At 49.7% G+C, this 18,929-nt stretch overlaps 1 protein-coding gene across 1 annotated transcript in view; it reads left to right on the top strand.

The window, feature by feature from the left end:
* LOC144149456 (semaphorin-2A-like) overlaps positions 1-18,929 on the top strand; it is a 56,417-nt gene that overhangs the window by 30,148 nt on the left and 7,340 nt on the right. Inside the window, exon 6 of the mRNA XM_077681028.1 lies at positions 14,480-14,607. Coding sequence (XP_077537154.1) covers positions 14,480-14,607 — 128 coding nt within the window. The remainder of the gene's footprint in view (positions 1-14,479; positions 14,608-18,929) is intronic.

Here is an 18,929-nt window from a genome sequence, read left to right as displayed (position 1 = left end):
GTCAGGAAACCGACGGTTCGTTGCGCGGTACTGAGGAGTGTTTTGTTTTTGCCATGTTTTCTGAAGTTCTCACGCAAGCATGCACGCTCTAAAACAAACAAACAAACAAACTTGTAGGTGGGTTGGGAACTGCTAAATTTCTTCATATAAAAAGTTTGAGCGTTTTCTGAGTATGCTCTGTATGTATAGGACGGGAAAAGTGACCATTACTTTTTTAATCGCCTATTTTAATGTCTGAAGTACATTCATTGGCTATATATTTTTTTATGTTATGCTTACACTCTACGTCAGTCGCGAAGTTTAGCTTCACCTCAGTGCACCTTTCTGACCAATACATAGAGCCAACAATAAAATTTCGGCGAAAGGCGATGTCGAGAATACTATTCTACTAGCAAGTTCTGTTTACTCTGTGGCATCACGAGATGTAAGCATGTAAGCACGGCGCCCTGCATTGCGCAATGCCGCAGCTCATATCACATTTTCGCGCCGAATGGAATGCGCGTTACGGCCGTTCGCCCAAATTGCTTTGTAAGCAGCATGAATTCGTAAGCCGAGTGGATTAACGTGAAACTCAAAACCGCAGGACTGCCTTAGAATGCTTACGGTGCTTCTCCGTGGGTAGACCAAGGGTAAAGCAGTCCTTTAACCCTTTGAGGGTCGATTTTTTTCGTCAAATGCGACCCCCCAGAGTCGATTTTTTTTATTGCTGATTTAACTTCTTCGGAAGTTTCAGCAGCGAATTGGAGTCCCAGGTCAGAAAAAGTCAGCTCGAGGCTATGTCGCGGCTTACAGTTCCTCTGTTTGATTGTCAAGAGATTCGAAGTCGGTTGTTTCAGTCCATAGTGCGACATCGTCGCAGAAATGGTAAAGCGGGCAGCCCTGTCGACTTCTAATTGTCGTGCCACCCTAGTCATGGCTAGATTAAATAGAACCGGTCCCAAAATCGAACCTTGAGGGACCACGCGGCCTATATAAGTAGTGGGTTCTCAATCACGATGCGAGCCATGTAGCCTTTTTGGTCGGCCTTGTAGGAACGCTCGTATCCACTTTTGAGCTCTTGCACTCGGATACGCCTTCGAAAGTTCCTCCAACAAAATTTTTTTTGTTAATGTTGTCAAATGCCCTGCGTAATTTCTGGGTTTCCTCTTGCGTAGTATAATGGGTTGATGACTGCGCAGCAGCCAGAGGCTGTCATGCGTGCCCACGTTGGGACTGTTTGCGTAGGGTGGAGGTATGGTTGCACATACTCCAAATAGTGCATAAGGTGATTGTTAATTAGCCTCAATTAATTTGTTTATGCACTGAGTTAATGAAATGTGGCATAAGTTTTCTAGGTTCCCTAGACTTGCGCTTGGCTTGTTCGGTTTAGTTAAAGGGAAGATCAAGGTAAGCGTGAGATGGTCAGGGATGAATCCTTGTTTCCAGAGGTCATTGATTTGACCAAGCAGATGCAAGAGGTGTTCAGATGTCAGATTTCGGAGATGCTTCACGTCCTTCTCTAATAGCAGAGAAAAGCATCGAAGGACTCTGCTAATAGCTATACGAAGTTCAGTCATCATGAATGATAGGCCAATATTTGGGTCTGCCAGGAAAAGGCTGAGGAGGTGATGTGGAGGTGTGTGTGAAAAAGGTGGTTATGAGACGCCGTTTCACTTCCCTGGGATCTTCCGTTTAGGCAAGTGTAGAAAACAGGGGTGTTCGTTTTTTCGCCTTTTGGTGGGGCTCCGTTGAAGCTTCCATAGTGCCGGAATACCTGTCTTATGCCTGCGATTAGCGTATAGAGTTCTCCAATTGATTGGACTCGACTTGTTTTGGTAAGCCGCAATTAGTCGGTATTGCCTTTGGATCATCCGCAGGTGCCGCTTACCATTGGTACTGTGCCGCTTATTGTGCCACTTACCATTGGTCCTGTAAGCGTAGGTGAGCTCGCGCACTCGCTTCCGGAGGTTTGCCATGTGGTTGTCCAGATGGTATACTTCTGCAGCACAATCGATTTCTCCCTGTGCATGTGTTTATGAAGAGAGAATCAGTGAACAGAAGTCGTTGACTGAAGCCGGCAGAGATGAGCCGAGAATGCTTTCTCGTAAAATATTCCAATCCATCCTTTTTACTGTTTTTCGTTGACAAAGCTTCTTGCAACGTAGGGTGAATTAGAATGTGTAGGTGGTCGCTGCCCCATCTCGTCGAGTAAGGCATCTGTTTTCTGGTGGGTCCAGGGGTGGCCCAAGTAAGGTCTGGGGATGTGTCTTGTTGTGCAGCGTCAAGGCCAATACGAGTTGGGATGTCCACATCGTTGATAAGCAGTAGGTTGGTTAGAGCACTGCACGGGCCCGGGCCGGCCCAAAAGCCCGGGCCCGACCCGGCCCGTGGGCCGGGCCGGGCCGCCCGAAGTCGATTATCGGCGGGCCTGGGCCGGGCCCGGGCTCAGTGCCGCGGGCCCGGGCTGGGCTCGGGCTCAGTACCGCGGGCCCGGGCCGGGCTCGGGCATGAATTCATAGGCCCGGCCGTTAATAGGGAGTTTTAGAATAGGGGAAGCCGGCGTTGGGGGCCCCCAAGAAGTTAGAGGAACCCAAACGCAAGGCGCTCGCGCGCGGAGAGTTTTAGAAGAGGGGCGTCCCCGACAGCCCGCAACCGGCTTGCGTTGCTCAGCTCGGCTCGGGTGATGGAAACTTTAGGCTTAGCGTCGGGGCGGAAATTTGATCGCCGCTATCTGTGCAACTGCGAATGACAATCCGTAACACAACTTTTCACCACACTATCATCCCCTTTCTCGCATGTGGAAGTGTATTTCAGCTATAACTGCCGTTTCAGCGATCGGTGACCAAGACATCTGCATTGCCTGTTTCGATGCTTCCGCGCAGGTAGCGCCATCTCTCAGCCGCTCCGCGCACCGCGCGCCGCGGCGATCGGTCGGATCGCTGAACGTCCGCGGCCGGCCAGCGTAGGCTTAGCATCGCGGCAGATATCTGATCGCCGCTTTTAAAACAAGCCCTGACAACAAGCCCTAGCACAATTTTTCATCACACTAACACTTACTTTCTCGCATGTGGAGTTTCTTTTTAGCGATCAGATTGATTCGGAAGAGCAGCGACAAGCGGTTGCTACCGTGGTCTGCGCCGGTTCGAGCCGCTGAGCGTGCCGAGCTGGCAGGCGCGGCCGGCGTGTGCGCGGACTGTTTCGGAAGGCAGAAAACGCTTCACGATTATCTGCTTTATCCATATCTAGCGAACGACGCGCGGAATCAACAAATTCAGCTCAGCGATCGTCGTAGTTGATCGGGTGACGAGCCGCAGGTTTCGCTTCAGCCATGGTCACGCGCAGTCTCGCTGGCTGCGAGAGCGACGCAAGAACGCAGACTCCAGCTTTGGGGCGCCCGCTATTTCAGCAAAATAGCGTGCGCGCTAAACGCAAACCCAAAACCCCAAGGACGGCTTGGGTTCTGCGCATGCGCAGTACGACGCCCCAAGATGCTTGGGGGCCCCAGAGCGTTGGGGCCCCCTATTCTAAAACTCCCTAATAGTTCCGACGTGAAGTGCAGAAAAGAGCATAAAATTGAATATTCTGAGTATACTTTTACGGGCTTTTTTATGTTAGTTGTACACACTGTTTTAAAAACGTGTTTTGCTAGGTCTGATAGTCACTATACTGTAACCTTAATGACATTTCATCTACTGCATCAAGATTTTATATTTTGGTGTATAAGATATCAAAGATACGCGTGTTACAAGGAATGCCCTAGCGGGGAAGGAATTAATTAAGCCACCCTGGAGCTGTGCACCTATGTCGATGTACGTGTATTTTAGATGTCGAACCAATCTAAATGCGGCTGCCGTGGCTGGAAATCAAACTCGCGTGCTAGAGAAGCGCCACCGCTTAACAACCACTCCAGGGAAAATAGTTCAACACACGCACATATTCGTGGATTCAAATGGAGAGCAGAAAATTTCATTAATACAAACTTGGGACCGAAACAACCACATGAAGTTGCCAAGAGTGTGGTCATCAAAGGTGATGGTGTCTCTCGCGTAAGAATACGAGCTATTATTACGCCCATGTGGCGTGAACTGCAGGCGGTGTGATCTAAGCTACGTGTACTTTTAAACCCTTATTTTTTGTGTTGCAATTCAGGGCGTGCTTGTACAGACTAGATGCTCCGTCTGATTTCCTGCTACGAAGACACTCGACCAAATATAATAAACAAATTTTCTTCGACGTTAAGACCACGCCTGGTCACACACATGCGGGCCCTCCCTAGGCTCAAAAAAAAAAAAAAGACCGTGCCCGGGTTGGGCGTGGGCTTGAGACGACGGGCTTGGGCCGGGCCTGGGATTGAGACGACGGGCCCGGGCCGGGCCTGGGCTTGAGACGACGGGCCCGGGCCGGGCCCGGGCTAAGCTCACTTAAGAATGCCCGGGCCCGGGCCGGGCCCGGGCTCGGTGTTACGGGCCCGGGTCGGGCTCGGGCTTCACAAAGCGGGCTCGGGCCGGGCTCGGGCCTTAAAATCAGACCCGTGCAGTGCTCTAGGTTGGATGCGTCGGCGGCGTCCTCAAGCACTTTTCCCTGGCGGGTGAGTTTTAGAGTAGCCCCACGTGGTGCTGTGTGCATTGAAGTCCCGACCTAGCAAAATCGGAGTACCAGGAAATGGGAAATAGGCAATTAAAGTGGAAAGCGAAGTAAGGTTGTCTTGTTTTTCCGATGACGCAACTGGCTTGTAATTAGCCGATGCCACAATGATTGCTTTTACACTGGAAAGGCGAGTGTGCACTGCAACGACTTCGTGGGAGCTCGAGTAGAGCTTTGTGGAACATATTTGCGCACTGCCCAGATGAGTGCACTAATACCACCGCATAGCCGGGTACAGTATCGGCTGTTATGTACCCGCGGCATGTGTAGTGCGGTACGGAGAGGTTAACCTATGTGGTATATACTGAGTCCTGAGGCGTGTAGCGGGCTTATTGAAGCGGAATTTATAGTGGGTGTATTTGCTTAATTTTCTGTTTGAGAATAGTTTGTTGTAAAAAAATTCTGCAGTTCCATTGCAGTGTTGTTGGGGATGTACCTATTGCTTCTGATTGGAGGTTCGTAAGATCACTTCTCGGGGTAGTTCCTCGGAATCGTCAAACGAGGGCAGCTTCTTTATGAAGCACTGAATCAGGGACCTTGGAAGAATTGGTCGTCCAAGTATTCCTTATCTTCCTTGCGGCCCGCTGGACGTGCTTGACCTTCGTGGTGAATGTCTGTGCGGGCTGTTCTAAGAGCTGACTCGACGGGAGATTCAGTGGTTGGTTGGGAGGTAGAGGTATGTTTTGTGCTCCTGCTACGGCTCGGTCGAATCTGGAAAGCCGGGAGACGCTTTGTATTAGACTGTGTTGGTCTTGTTGTTCAGGAGACGCTTGAGTTCCTGATTTTCTTTGTGCAGCTGTTGATTTTCGGGGCGCAGCTGGTAGATATCCTCCCGCAGTGCATTAAGCTGATTCATTATAGTGTGGCGACGCAAAGCGGCGCTTCTGTGTGCGGTGCAGAGAGCGCATGCGCCCGCACGAGAAAGTTATCTTCGAGACGAAGGATGATAATAAAAGTTCAGTTGTTGTTTGGGACGCGAGTTGTTCACTTGCGAAGCTCTGCCGAGCGACGCGTCCCAACATTGGTGACCCGGAATACAGACACAGCGACCGGAGTGTCGAACCAGCCGCAATATGGATTCAACGTCCACGACCGACGCCCCTCCGACAGTCTCCTCAGTCGACGGTAAGCTGCCCCCTTTTTGGACTGCGGACCCCGCACTTTGGTTCATACAAGTGGAATCTCAGTTCGCAGCCAGACGAATCACCGCAGACCTTACGAAATACCACTACGTAGTCAGCAGTCTGCCGCCCGCCATAGCCAGTGAAATCAGGGATCTGTTGCTCGCACCACCTGTCGAAAACGCATATGCAACGCTAAAAGAAACCCTTGTTCGCCGAGTTACGCCCTCCGAACCACAACGACTGCAGCAATTGCTTCGCGGCACGGAACTCGGCGACCGTACTCCTAGTCAGCTTTTGCGGCACATGCAACAATTGCTCGGCGAGACATCAACCACGATAGATGGAGCATTGCTCCGAGAACTTTTTTTGCAAAAGTTGCCTTCAGGCGTCCGCATGGTCGTCGCGGCCTCAGAGCACAAGGATTTAACCGCAGCCGCCGAACTTGCTGACAAACTGGTAGCGATGACCCCGCCCACACCCATGGCTGCCGTGCAAGCGCAACAGCCTCTAAACGAACTTCAAGAGATGCGTGAGGAGATTTCTCGACTTGCCGAAAAAGTATCAGCTTTGCACGCAAGCAGGAGGGCGCAAACGATAACCGAGCCTAACACGCCGCTATCGCAAAAGCAGCACGAGCATATCTGCTGGTATCATCGGAGGTTCGGAAGTAGTGCGCGTAAATGTGTCCCACCGTGCGCGCACTCGGGAAACAGCCGCGGCAGGCACTGAGGGCGACCAGTGCTACTACGTTGCCTCCAAGTCGTCCCTCGGTATTCTTCGTTACCGACCGCAACAACGGAGTACGTTTCTTAGTTGACACAGGCGCCGAGGTGAGCGTTATACCGGCGTCACAAGCTGAAAGAAAGAAACCTAGTGCATCGCCCTTGCAAGCTGTCAATAACACGGTGATAACAACATATGGCCATCGTTCACTGTCGCTGAACTTCGGTTTCGGCAGAACGTTTAGCTGGGTGTTCATAGCTGCTGATGTCAAATTCGCCATACTAGGCGCAGACTTTCTCCAGTTCTTCGGTCTGTTGGTCGACGTCCGCAACAAACGGCTTCAAGATCCTGTTTCTCGGGGAGCGGTACAAGGCACGCCGTGTTGGCACCCCCCTATCAGCCCGGCCTTGCTTAGTCCGGCTGGAGAAGCGTACTTCACCGCAATACTACAAGAGTTCCCAGAGCTGACGCGACAGCCACAGGCATTTCCAGAAGTAAAGCACGGCGTCCTGCATCACATCGAAACCACAGGCCCACCGGTCTATGCGCGACCACGGCGCCTGTCACCCGAGAAGCTGCGGTTGGCTCGACAGGCGTTTGCCCACATGATGGAACTCAGGATAGTACGTCCTTCATCCAGCCCATATGCGTCACCTCTTCACATGGTCCCAAAATCAACAGACGGTGATTGGCGCCCTTGCGGGGACTATCGAGCGCTGAATCGGGTAACCGTGCCAGACCGTTACCCAGTCCCGCACATTCATGACATGACCTCCTTCCTGCATGGTGCTACCATTTTCTCTAAAATAGATCTAGTGCGAGCATATCATCAGATACCCGTAGCACCGGAGGATATTCCCAAGACCGCAATAACAACGCCGTTCGGAATGTTCGAGTTCCTACGCATGCCTTTCGGCTTACGCAACGCCGGCCAAACTTTTCAACGGTTCATGGATGGCGTTGTCCGTGGCCTCGACTTTTGCAAGGTATACCTCGATGATCTTCTGATTGCTAGCAGCACTCCTGAAGAGCACGAGCGGCATCTGCGCTACGTACTTCAGCGACTGACAGAGAACGGCATCGTTATCAATACGGCAAAGTGCGTGCTTGGGGTACCGACACTATCATTTTTGGGCCACAGCATTTCAAGTGCCGGAGTACAGCCCCAGAAGGACAAGGTGGAAGCAGTACGGCAGTTTCCACAGCCGAAAAACCTCCGCCAGCTTCGAGAGTTCCTGGGACTCGTGAATTTCTACCGTAGGTTTATCCCGAAATGCGCCAACATCCTTCACCCTCTCCACAGCCTACTTGCGGCATCTGGATCTAAGGCAACTGCCATTCAGTGGAACGACCAATCCACACAAGCATTCCGGATGATTAAGGAAGCTCTCGCAAATGCTACCATGCTCACGTACCCGCAGCCTGGTGTTCCTCAATGCGTCATGGTGGACGCCTCCGATGCAGCGATTGGAGCCGTGTTGCAGCAGAGGGTGAGCGGAGTGTGGCGACCAATTTCCTTCTTCTCCAGAAAACTGAGCCCGTCCGAACGAAGGTACAGCACCTTTGGTAGGGAGCTCCTGGCCATATACGCGGCTATCCGGCATTTCCGGCATTATGTGGAAGGACAAGAATTTTTTGTGCTCACGGATCACAAGCCACTCACCTACGCATTGCGCGCGAACTCCGATTCTGGTGCGCACGTGGCACGGGAGCTCCGCCAAATGTCGTACATCGCAGAATTCACGACAGATATACGCCATGTTAGTGGCACGGATAATGCTGCTGCCGACGCTCTTTCGCGCGGTCCAGTGAATGCCATCAGCCTGCCGAGCGGCGTGGACTTCACCACACTTACGACGGCTCAACGCAGTGATGGAGAATTGAAGCGTCTACTGACGTCTTCAACCAGCGCCTTGAAGCTGCAATGGTTGGCAGAACCCACAGGATCCGTATGCTGCGACATGTCTACAGGCAGGGCCCGACCGTTCGTCCCCTCGAACCTCCGTCGCAGCATTTTTGACTTGCTGCACAGCCTGGCGCATCCCGGGATTCGAGCCACGCAACGGCTATGCACAGCGAGGTTCGTGTGGCCAGGAATAAACCGGGATGTCCGACACTGGACACGAGAGTGCCTCGCATGCCAGCGCTCCAAAGTTCAGCGACATACTGTGACCCCCTTGGGATCCTTCCCTCTGCCGGACTGTCGATTTGCCCATGTGCATGTTGACATTGTGGGACCACTGCCGTTGTGTCAGGGGCAAAGCTACTTGCTAACCTGCATCGATCGCTTCACGCGATGGCCGGAGGTCGTGCCCATTCCAGACATGACTGCTGATACCGTCGCTCGCGCATTTATCTTCCACTGGGTGGCCCGCTTCGGAGTGCCGGCAACCGTGACTACGGATCGCGGAACACAGTTTGAGTCCGCCCTATTCGCAAGCGTCACCCGGCTCTTGGGTACTTCCCGCATCAGAACAACTGCCTACCATCCGATAAGCAACGGTATAGTGGAAAGGTTCCATCGTCATCTGAAGACGAGCCTGACGGCTACTGCGAGTCACAGTTGGGTAGAGGCACTGCCGTTTGTTCTGCTGGGCGTTAGGACGGCTCTGAAAGCAGATATTGGATGCTGCTCTGCTGAACTGGTGTACGGAACAACGCTTCGCCTCCCAGGGGAGTTTTTCGCTACCAGTAAGGACGAGAACGTGTACGCGAACGCGGACTACGCCGTGCGACTGCGAGACATCATGAGCAAGCTACGCGCTGTTCCTCCGCGTCCGCCCGCAGCCCGGCCAGTCTACGTGGACCGGGAACTCTCCTCCTGCTCTCACGTGTTTGTGAGGCACGACGCCGTACAGCGTCCACTCCGGCCCCCGTACGACGGGCCTTTCAAGGTGCTGCGACGGGCAGACAAGCACATTACAATCGACAGAGGTGGTCGTCACGACGTGGTTTCTCTAGACCGCGTAAAACCAGCACACGTGGACTCCGACAGCGAAGCACCTGCACCACCTCGAGCTCCATCTTCGCAGGCACCCCCGGCAGACCACGTAGCGCAGCCCCAACAAATCCTCAAACGGTTCACGCGGAGTGGACGGTGGACGAGACCCCCGGTGCGCATGAACTTATGAACCGCAGTGGGTCGTCCGAGTGCGACCGTTGTGCGCGCACTCACTAGGGGGGGAGTACTGTGGCGACGCAAAGCGGCGCTTCTGTGTGCGGTGCAGAGAGCGCATGCGCCCGCACGAGAAAGTTATCTTCGAGACGAAGGATGATAATAAAAGTTCAGTTGTTGTTTGGGACGCGAGTTGTTCACTTGCGAAGCTCTGCCGAGCGACGCGTCCCAACAATAGCGATTATGGTCGGGCAGTTAGAGTTACCGTTGTTCGGAGTCAGGGATGGGCAGTTGAGCCAGGTGACGCAGATCGGTGTTCCTTAGTGAGATCGGCCTACGTGACACCGCGGCTGGCGTCCTTTTGGGGATTGTGGGCCGGTGGCTTAGGTATTCCGCTAGGGAATGTAGGGTTTAGAGCAGTGTGCCCGGGCTCTTTGCCGGAGACGCAGCAGATCTGAGACCCATAGCCTTCACTCTCTGGGTGGGGTTTTCCACATAAGTTGCGCACTGCCTGTGCAGAGCACGAGCGGGCCATGTGCCCAACGTTATAGCAGTTATAACACACGAGCCATTTGGGTTAGTGGGGGGAAACTTTCACAATTGACATGCAATATTTGGTCACCGTTGGTAACATCGGCGAATCAAGTGTTATCACAGCCCGATTAGTGCGACCAAGTCGACTGCCTGTTCACATCGTAGCCATTGGCGAGTTCCTTCGTTGGTCTCATCTGACTCGACGGTTATGACACCTCTGGTGGTGTTTGGTTTGAGGGTATAGCGCTTTACCTCAACAGGGACACATTGGCGGGTTCCTCGGTGGTCAAAGGAGACGGATGTAACAGCAAGAAGGCGAGACACGTGTGTATCCTCGTAGACGGTTATGTAGATGCAGTTCTCTACGGTGTCAAATCTGTGTGAGAGTTCAGTTAGGTACAATCGTGGGTGGTTGTTTCGATTAGGTGAGCCAATGTATGTTTGCGGATGTCATTACTGTTGCAGTTGACGAGTGTGGACTGATGGGCGAGTTGGTATTTCGACATTCTTGTATTACATTCGACATTGCGGCATTCTTGTCCTGTTTGTAGTGCGCTGTAATACAAGAATTACTGTTGCATTTAGCGAGTGGTCTTAGAACAAGTTGAAAGTGAGGCCTACTTACCCGGTCCGTTAGTCACGTGGTCGTGAGCATGAAGCTGCTGGTGGCTGCGTTGTTGCTCAGGTAGCACGACTTGCTGCGACGTGATTAAAGGGGCCTGTTGAAAGTCCGCCTACGTTTGGTTTCGTTGGGGTGGGGTCACTGGCACTATCTCGCTGTCTTCATCCGTAGGCGCTGTGTTCATCTGAGGGCAGGTTGGGCGTGGTTAGCGGCGTAGATGCTCTGCTTGATGGAGCGGCGGTGCCAGGCACGCTAGGCATTGCTAGCGGCGCCGGTTCAGCCCGAGGTGATGACGTAAAGGAGCATTCCTGCGGCTGCACGAGTGGCTGCGTTGCCTGCAGCGGCGGCCGTAGCCGCGGCGGGAAGCAGCGATGCACGAGTCGATACCGTCGACGTTGCAGCGATGTTAGGCTTAGAGCCTTGACGAGATACACCTGATCCTCTTGGCGCTATTGTCGCGGTTTCGTGGGCGCCTGATGGTCCGATGAAAGCGCAGAACCTCACGACTTAATCGATACCTTATTCACAGGATCCAACGCAATTAAACTGCTTGTTCAATCAATAAACGCACATCCGACGTGGAGCCATCTGCTCCGGCTTGAAGTTCACGTGCCTCTTAATGCAAGAACGTTAAATGCCCCGTCGTGCGGAAAGCGGTGTTGTCCGGTGCAGAAACTGGCCGCCGTTGTAAAGACTAAAAACACTTACAAACCCTCAGAAATTCTTCTAAAGTGCATATGTGGATTAATTTCGATAAAAGAAAAACCAGATAGTTAGGGAAATAAATGGGTACATTAGAGTACGTGTAAGAATTGAACCCGGGTGTCTAGGCTAGCAGCTCACCGCGTTACTATTGCGCTACATCATCACCTTCTCAGCGGCGCGACAAGTGCTTAGCCGAATGCGTGCAACGACGAAGCCATATCGCGTGGCGGGTGATAGCGACGGCACGTGAGTACATGAGCAGGAAAGGTGAACCCCTGCCACGGAGAGCTCTAATTTTGAGCATTCTGTGTCGCCAGTCTGCCTGTAGAAATAGAAAAAATGAAGAAACAAAAACGAAGGAAAAGATGCAAACGCCATGCAACAGCAAATGAGTCTCATAAATATCGCCAGGAGAAGCCACAATGCTTTCGCATTCCAAGTATATGGGCAAGCTTAAGTGCTCCTAAAAAAAGAAATATTCATTATCGATGGTAAAACTATCAGTCGCTTACATTTAGTATATTACAGCCTTTCAATATCTTTTTTTATCAATTACGCATTCGTGTGGAGACACAAGGCACAACACTTTCCGCGTAGCAGATCTTGCTAGGGTACTCGCCAAATAATGTTTACGCACTAACAAATGATCGGAAAGACGTTTTCTTGGGGACAGCTTAAAAGCTTACTGCCCCGCATTGCTTATGTGTGCGCCGAGATGCCATCTGTGGGGATGCTGGTTGTAAAAATTGGCCGCGTATCTGCTTCTTTCATTGCAAACGTCGAGAAAAGACGATAGTCTTTGGGAAAACGTGCCAAGTAAGTGGCTCCCTTCGCTTTCCCGCTCACCTCTCATGTTGTTCCTCTTGCGTCGCGCTCCTCCCAAAGTAAACGCGCGAAAGGTTTGCTCAAGTAGATTTAACTTTACCGCGTTCCACTGCTCCAGGCCGGATGCCTCGATGCCAGCGCTGCCGTACGGCTGAGAATCGCGTGAATTGAGGCACCCTGCTACAATGTTTACAGAACCGCGTTTCCTTTCTCCAGGTGCGTTCCAAGCAGAATGTGGAACCAATCTAGTGGAACCTTTCATAACTGTTGCGGCTTCATTTCTTAAAATTCCCGCCAGAAGCTATAGTGGCGCGGGCGACAGCAGGTGACACTGTGATTTCTTTTTCTGTAGTGAATGTATTATTTCATCTCGCAAAAATCAAGCATCTATGGATTGTTTATAAAGGAACACTGTACATATCCCTTTGTATCAATTTTCGGCCTTATATTTGCGTAATGTCTTGTTTTTGTTCAACAATGTTGACAAGTATGGATATATAAACTGGACTTAGACATTTCGATTTGGCTGTGAGTATATTGTGCAGACTTTGTTTCACTTTGGCCGGGTGGCTGAATCGAGTCGCAGACGTACAGACACACCAAAATTTCTGGGTTTAAGTAGCCCAAGAAAGACTATCGCCTTTAAAAATATGGAGAACTGATTAGTGCATGTGATAACAGTACGGTAATTCTACATTCGGCCATTACAAAAATTGGCCGTCGCCGTCACCACGTCAAGATCGGGACAAAAAAAATGCGGTTGATCCCTCTTCTATAGGAACCGGTAAAACACGAAAGTGAAATGTGCCTTCACAGGAGCAGTTGAATGTTTGTTGTGCATCGATATGAACTGGCACATCGCTATTTATATTTCGTCGGTATGGCCCCGTTATACGCACCAACGTTAGACACTGGATTGCACGCGCCGGAGCATTGCGTAAATCTGACTGAAACCCCAGGCGCTCGCAAACCGTCCGTGCGAACGAAACCAAACGGGTTGTCAGCGAATCGTTTTGGTTAACACACGCTCCGCTGCAGCGAAAGGAGCAGCGGACCGTGTCACGAACACGACAGGCTCCGCCGTAGCTTACGCTGCGCGTCCCTCGTACATGTAGGCGCTGGCATCAAGGCACCAACTGTCGGCGCTGAATGGCGTCACGATTCCCTACTTCGCTTCGCCTCTCCTAGACGGCTTCACCATCTGAAGTGAAGGATAAAAGGCGGGTTCGTCGTCCTATTCACGCGTCTGTTCATAGAGCAGTTAGGAGCGCGTTACGTACCTCCCGTTGCGCCGAAAGAGTTCGTGGCTCGAATCCCGGCGCAGCCGCGTCAGTCGAAGTTTTTGTGGCGATGTCATTTCCATGACGGTAATGGTGTCATCGAGATCTTGATGGACCCTGGCCTAAAACACTTTCGTGTTAAAAGGGGAAATAAAAGCTGCTACGTTCTGGGAAAACCGATAGCAACGATCAAACGACGTTCCGGTTCAGTTAGTACAGAAATCTGTAAAGGTCGGATTCAGCGAGACGTATTCTTTCGATGTCAGCAGGGAGATGACGAAATCAGGACTTCGTCGGGCAACCGTCTTGTCGGGAAGGATCACTAAAAAAAAAAGACGACGAAGACACCGGCCGCCAAATAGAAATATGGCGACACTTCGGCCCCCAAAACGGAAGCCTTGGGCAAATCGTGAACAATTCTCCCGTTTTGGGCATCGAAACGTCATTACAATGTTTTTATTTCGTGGTCGGTGTCTTTGTGTCCTTTCTTCAACCAGAAGGGAAACTTAAGTTCGATAAGACGGAGAAGCACCATAAGAATGCTTTCGCACTCTAGACACTTCTCAAAATTATTTGCATCTTTTTAATCACTGGTATTTGACTAATTCGGCAGCATTGGTTGGTTCTAATTTTCTGCCCTAATGGCGGCATGGCGATTCTGCGCCCAAGGTCGTTTACGTTCGCCCGCACTCATACCACTGTGCACATACACAATGAGTTCTCCGTAAAGCGCATATGTAACTTCGGTGTCATCAGAGATGGTTTCAACCTCAGCAGCACGAAGAACCAAACATTTGTTCCCTTTATTACCTTTCACATGTCTCCTCATTGAATTGCACATGAAATTAAACAACAAACTCTGCCGTAAATAAAAGAAAAGTCCGCTGTACGTTTTATGCTACTCGACTTGAAAACATCTGTTTTACAGCGGAAGGGGCAGTTTTGAAGATTGCGGAAGAATACCAGCCGAACGGCCCTGCTCCGGCCCCGGCCGTCATGGTGGACACGTTCAATGTCACGGGAGAACCAATACGGAAGATGCTGGTTTCCTTGAAGGTAAGGAAGCTTTATCCGACTCCCTTCCTCGCATGCGTTTATGTATGGAGTCTTCCGGGTGTGAATGGCGAATGCACTGGTGTCCGTTTCGATATCCTAACAACCTCCGACAGCCTTTCCGACACCGCTTTTTGAACCTGCTTCTCACAGTAAATTTAGGGAAGCTACCTTCCGTACTACTAGCGCCAGTGGACGTTGGGCATATTTGAAGCAGTACTCCAGGACACAACTGAAGGGGCAACTGGAGTGTTCTTATACGGTTTGCTGTGTATAGCCGCTCTGTGTAAAGAATGCAAAAAAAAAAAAATACCAGGAAGAGGTGTGATAGCTTGGGAAAGGAATTGCCCCGCATATAGCTGCTACGCTGCACACGGCGACAAAAGACGATTGTGATTCTGCCGCCAATAAGGTGTAGCGCCCCTCCTGTCTTACTCTTCCCCCCTCATGTCCTTCAACTTTCCTTGTTCTATTCCCCGCCCTACATGCTTTTTCGCCCTCTCCTCCCATGCCAGTCTGCCACCTCCTCCCCCTCTAATTCTCCTGGCCCTCCTATTGATTAGTTTTTCGAGGTATCCCTTATGTAGCGGGTCATGACGTGTGACCTGTCACCAAAGCCTCCATCCAAGTTGTACGACTGGCTCAATCGTAGTGCTGCTATTGAGAGCAGACTCGGATTAAGTTTTGTACGTTACAGGTGGTAGCTGTCTTATACTATATTCCATTCGCTGCTCTTCATGTACCTGCACTTAAATCTTCTTTTAGTCACCCCTACAACCTTGATGTTTACAGTTTCTGGGCTACCTTGAAAACCTCGAGCCTCGCGAAGGCGAATATTTCGCGAAGCCTCGCGAAGGCGAGCCCCGCATTTAGATTGGGATGGAGACGATCACATTCCAACCCAATGTGCCGAATCGTTCCTCTTTCCTTTTCGTAGACCAAGCACAGTCCATGATTTTGTGAATACTTCCCCACAGAGCTCTGTTTTCATCAAGCAGCCTGCTCCAGCCCCAAAAAGCAAAGCACTTCCCTTAAAACTATTATGAACATTTTTTTTCTGCTGTCAGGATTCCCTGCGGTGTATATCTCTAACGACGTTTTTTGATTCCACTTTCCCCTGCAAGTATTCGTTTCTGCCTGGCTTGCTTCTGTTTTATTTTCCTTGGCTGTCTGTGATTCTCCTCTGTTGTTTACGTATTCAATCATTAGCCTTCTAGTCTTTCTTAGCCACGTCGTGCCCACGCTTTTCATGTGTGGGTACCTAAAGACATTAGCTTTCCACTTACGTAGATTCACTGCTCTCACCCTCTCTTCATAAAATATTTTATTCTTAGCTGCCCTAATTTTAAACGATACTCAGTCGATGCCTCCATACCCTGCTTTGTTAGGTTTGTACTGTTCTAGGCATGATACTGCCTACTGCTTCTGATTACTGCCCTCCCAAATCTGAGGCCCGCCACCCTTACTCCTTTCCTAATTCCTCTCACTGATTCGTATTTCTGGTACCCCTACAGAGCTCTGTGCTTCACTTTAGTTGTATTTCGCTTTCCTCTATTTTAGGCTGGTGCTCGTGAGTGCTTAAGTAGTTTCACCCTTCGTTTACACACGTAACCAAAATACTATTGTGTTACTTGGCTCTAGATATATCCCCATGCTGAACGGACGCCGCGTCGGTGCTAGGTTCTTTAACGACCAATATTCCCCATTTTCTCGTGCAAAAATCCAACCCTGGGTCTGCAGATTTCTGGCCGAAAATATTTTTGAGAAGCTGCATATCTCTTTTGCTATCCGCTAACAGAACAATGTCGTCTGCGCAAAACATTTCCAGAATGCGGTGTTGTACCACTTTGCATCGCCAGTTGGACGTTGAGTTGAACGCTAACTGACTTTCTTTCAGTTTCCCTTCTAACCCTGGCATATGAAGCATAACAAGTATTGGGCTCAAAAGGCATCCCTGTTTTAGTCCTCAAAGGGTGTTAACCTGCTGCCTGCATTTGTGTCCTTCCCACATGAGGTCACATTATTACACCTGCACTACACGCTGCCCCAAGAACTCTATTATCTCGTCATATAAGAGCCCGGAGTTTCAGCACACTCAACAGCAATTCACTGATCGCGTTGCCATAAGCTTCTTCACACACATAACGGTATATTCTGAGCTTTCGAGGCTTCGATGCACCCCATTCTCTCCTGTTCTACCCGCCTGCCTCTCCCGATTCCTCCTATCATCCCCCCTCTCATAAATCTTTCTCCCCTCTCTCACTCTCCGTCTTTCCTTTCCCTTCCTCACTACCCCTGCCCCTCTCCAGATCTCTGCGTCGCTGGTTCACGCGATACAGCCGTGGTCATTAGTAATTTACTAGTCAATGAGGACTGGTCGGGGATGAGGCGACTTCCCGCTTCCATATTACGTACAGGCCGGGCAATTTCGACGCGATGCAGAACGCTTGTGGAAACGTGGCTGCGCCCCACCCCTAACCTGACCTAAAACTGCGAAATCACCGTCATTTACAAAAATAACATGTAGAATTGATCTAAAAGAACATTTTTACGAAAGAAAATTACGTGGCAGCTAAAGAACTGCTGGGGCTCCGACCAAGTTGCGCAAGAACCAAGAACTCCACATCCATGCCAGGAAGGCAGAACAGTGCGCTGTTTCGGGCAGTTGCTCAAGAGAATTAGCTGGAGTGTTCAAATTGTAGCCGTAGATGGCTTTAGATATTTGCAGGCAGTGACGGGCTTGTATTCTTATCGAGGGTGGGTTACTGATTGGTCACTGTTGGTCGGTAACCACTGAGCCACCAATTTGACATCGATACAATTCGACGTTGTGCAATGTGTGAGCAACTAAGGTTTACAACTTTTCAAACAAGACATCAACCTTCATGACTGGTCTAGCGTTATAACGAAAACAATGTGAACGTTGTGTACCGAGAATTTGTTCAATCTTTTGTTCAGGTATACACTTCCCACTTTCCTTTAAAGTCGCTCAAATCTACTAAAAAGATTAAAAACCATGGGTCACCAAAACACACCTGGCTATGGCAAAGAACAAAAATCGTCTGTACCACCGCTTTCTTATCCCAAGATTGCCGGCAGTGTATGAGGAATTTAGGAAAACAAGAAATGCACTCAATTCGCAGCTTAAGCGAGCAAAGCAAGATTACTATTTGCAGCTTTTCGCTAACATATGTCCGAAACAACCTCATGCTACTCGGAAATTATTAAACCGGGTATTAGGTCGAGCAAACAAGAGATCGTTTTCCTAGAGCATAACATAAAACAATCTCGAACTGACGGGCGAGGCATTGGCCCAACATTTTAATGAGTGTTTCGTAAATATCGTCCCTCCTGTTAATGACGTCGTTGCCATAGATAACCACATCACAGAGTCCATGGGAAGCTTTTTTCTTGCGCCTACTGATCAACAATAAGTTTATTCCACATTTATGAACCTTTTAAACAGCAAAGCTTTAGACACTGACAACCTACAAATTAAACCTTTAAAATGTGTCGTAGGAACTATTTCCCCAGTTCTCACTCACCTTTATAATTTATGCTTTGAAAGTGGCATATTTCCTGATGATATGAAGACAAGTAGGGTTTCGGTGATACATAAAAGTGGTGATAGAAAAAACTGATGTAATTATCTACCTATATTAGTAATTTCAGTGTTTTTTAAAGCAATAGAAAAATTGCTTCTTTCCAGTCTAACAAGTTTTCTTGACAGAGGCAACATTTTATCTGACGCACAATTTGGTTTTCGAAAAAAACAAATCAACTGAGAAAGCTCTATCGACAGTTAAATAAACCATATTGCAAAATATTGAAAACAAGCATTACGCTCTCGGTCTTTTCATAGATTTCACAAGGCTTTTGATTCCCTTAATCGTGATATACTTATACACAAACTGTTGCCTAATGGTATACGTGGAACTCCCTTATCACTACTTCGGTCTTACTTAACCAATCGGTAGCAATGCGTTTGTATAGATGATAACATTTCATCTTTTTTGTCCACAACAACTGGTGTACCGCGGGGAAGTGTGCTGGGAACCCTCCTTTTCAATGTGTTCATTATTAATATCGTACAAATTGACTCAGATCAAAATTTATAATTGATATCTGGTCAATGTGAAGATAATTTACTAAAGAAATGCAACTGTATTCTTGAAAGGCTGCACTTTTGGTCCCAACCCAACAGAATCAATATAAATCGAGCAAAAACAAAGGTAGTTATCTTTTACAGCAGAACACAAACCACTGAAACTAAATAATCCATGTCATTAAATATTCAAACAGTACAATTTAAATAGTAAATGAAG

This window comes from Haemaphysalis longicornis, unplaced genomic scaffold, assembly GCF_048455015.1.
Source record: "Haemaphysalis longicornis isolate Haplotype H1 unplaced genomic scaffold, Haemaphysalis longicornis Haplotype H1 scaffold_8, whole genome shotgun sequence".
Taxonomy (NCBI): domain Eukaryota; kingdom Metazoa; phylum Arthropoda; class Arachnida; order Ixodida; family Ixodidae; genus Haemaphysalis; species Haemaphysalis longicornis.
Note: the sequence above shows the minus strand (reverse complement) of the source record. Positions and strands in the feature narration are given on the sequence as shown.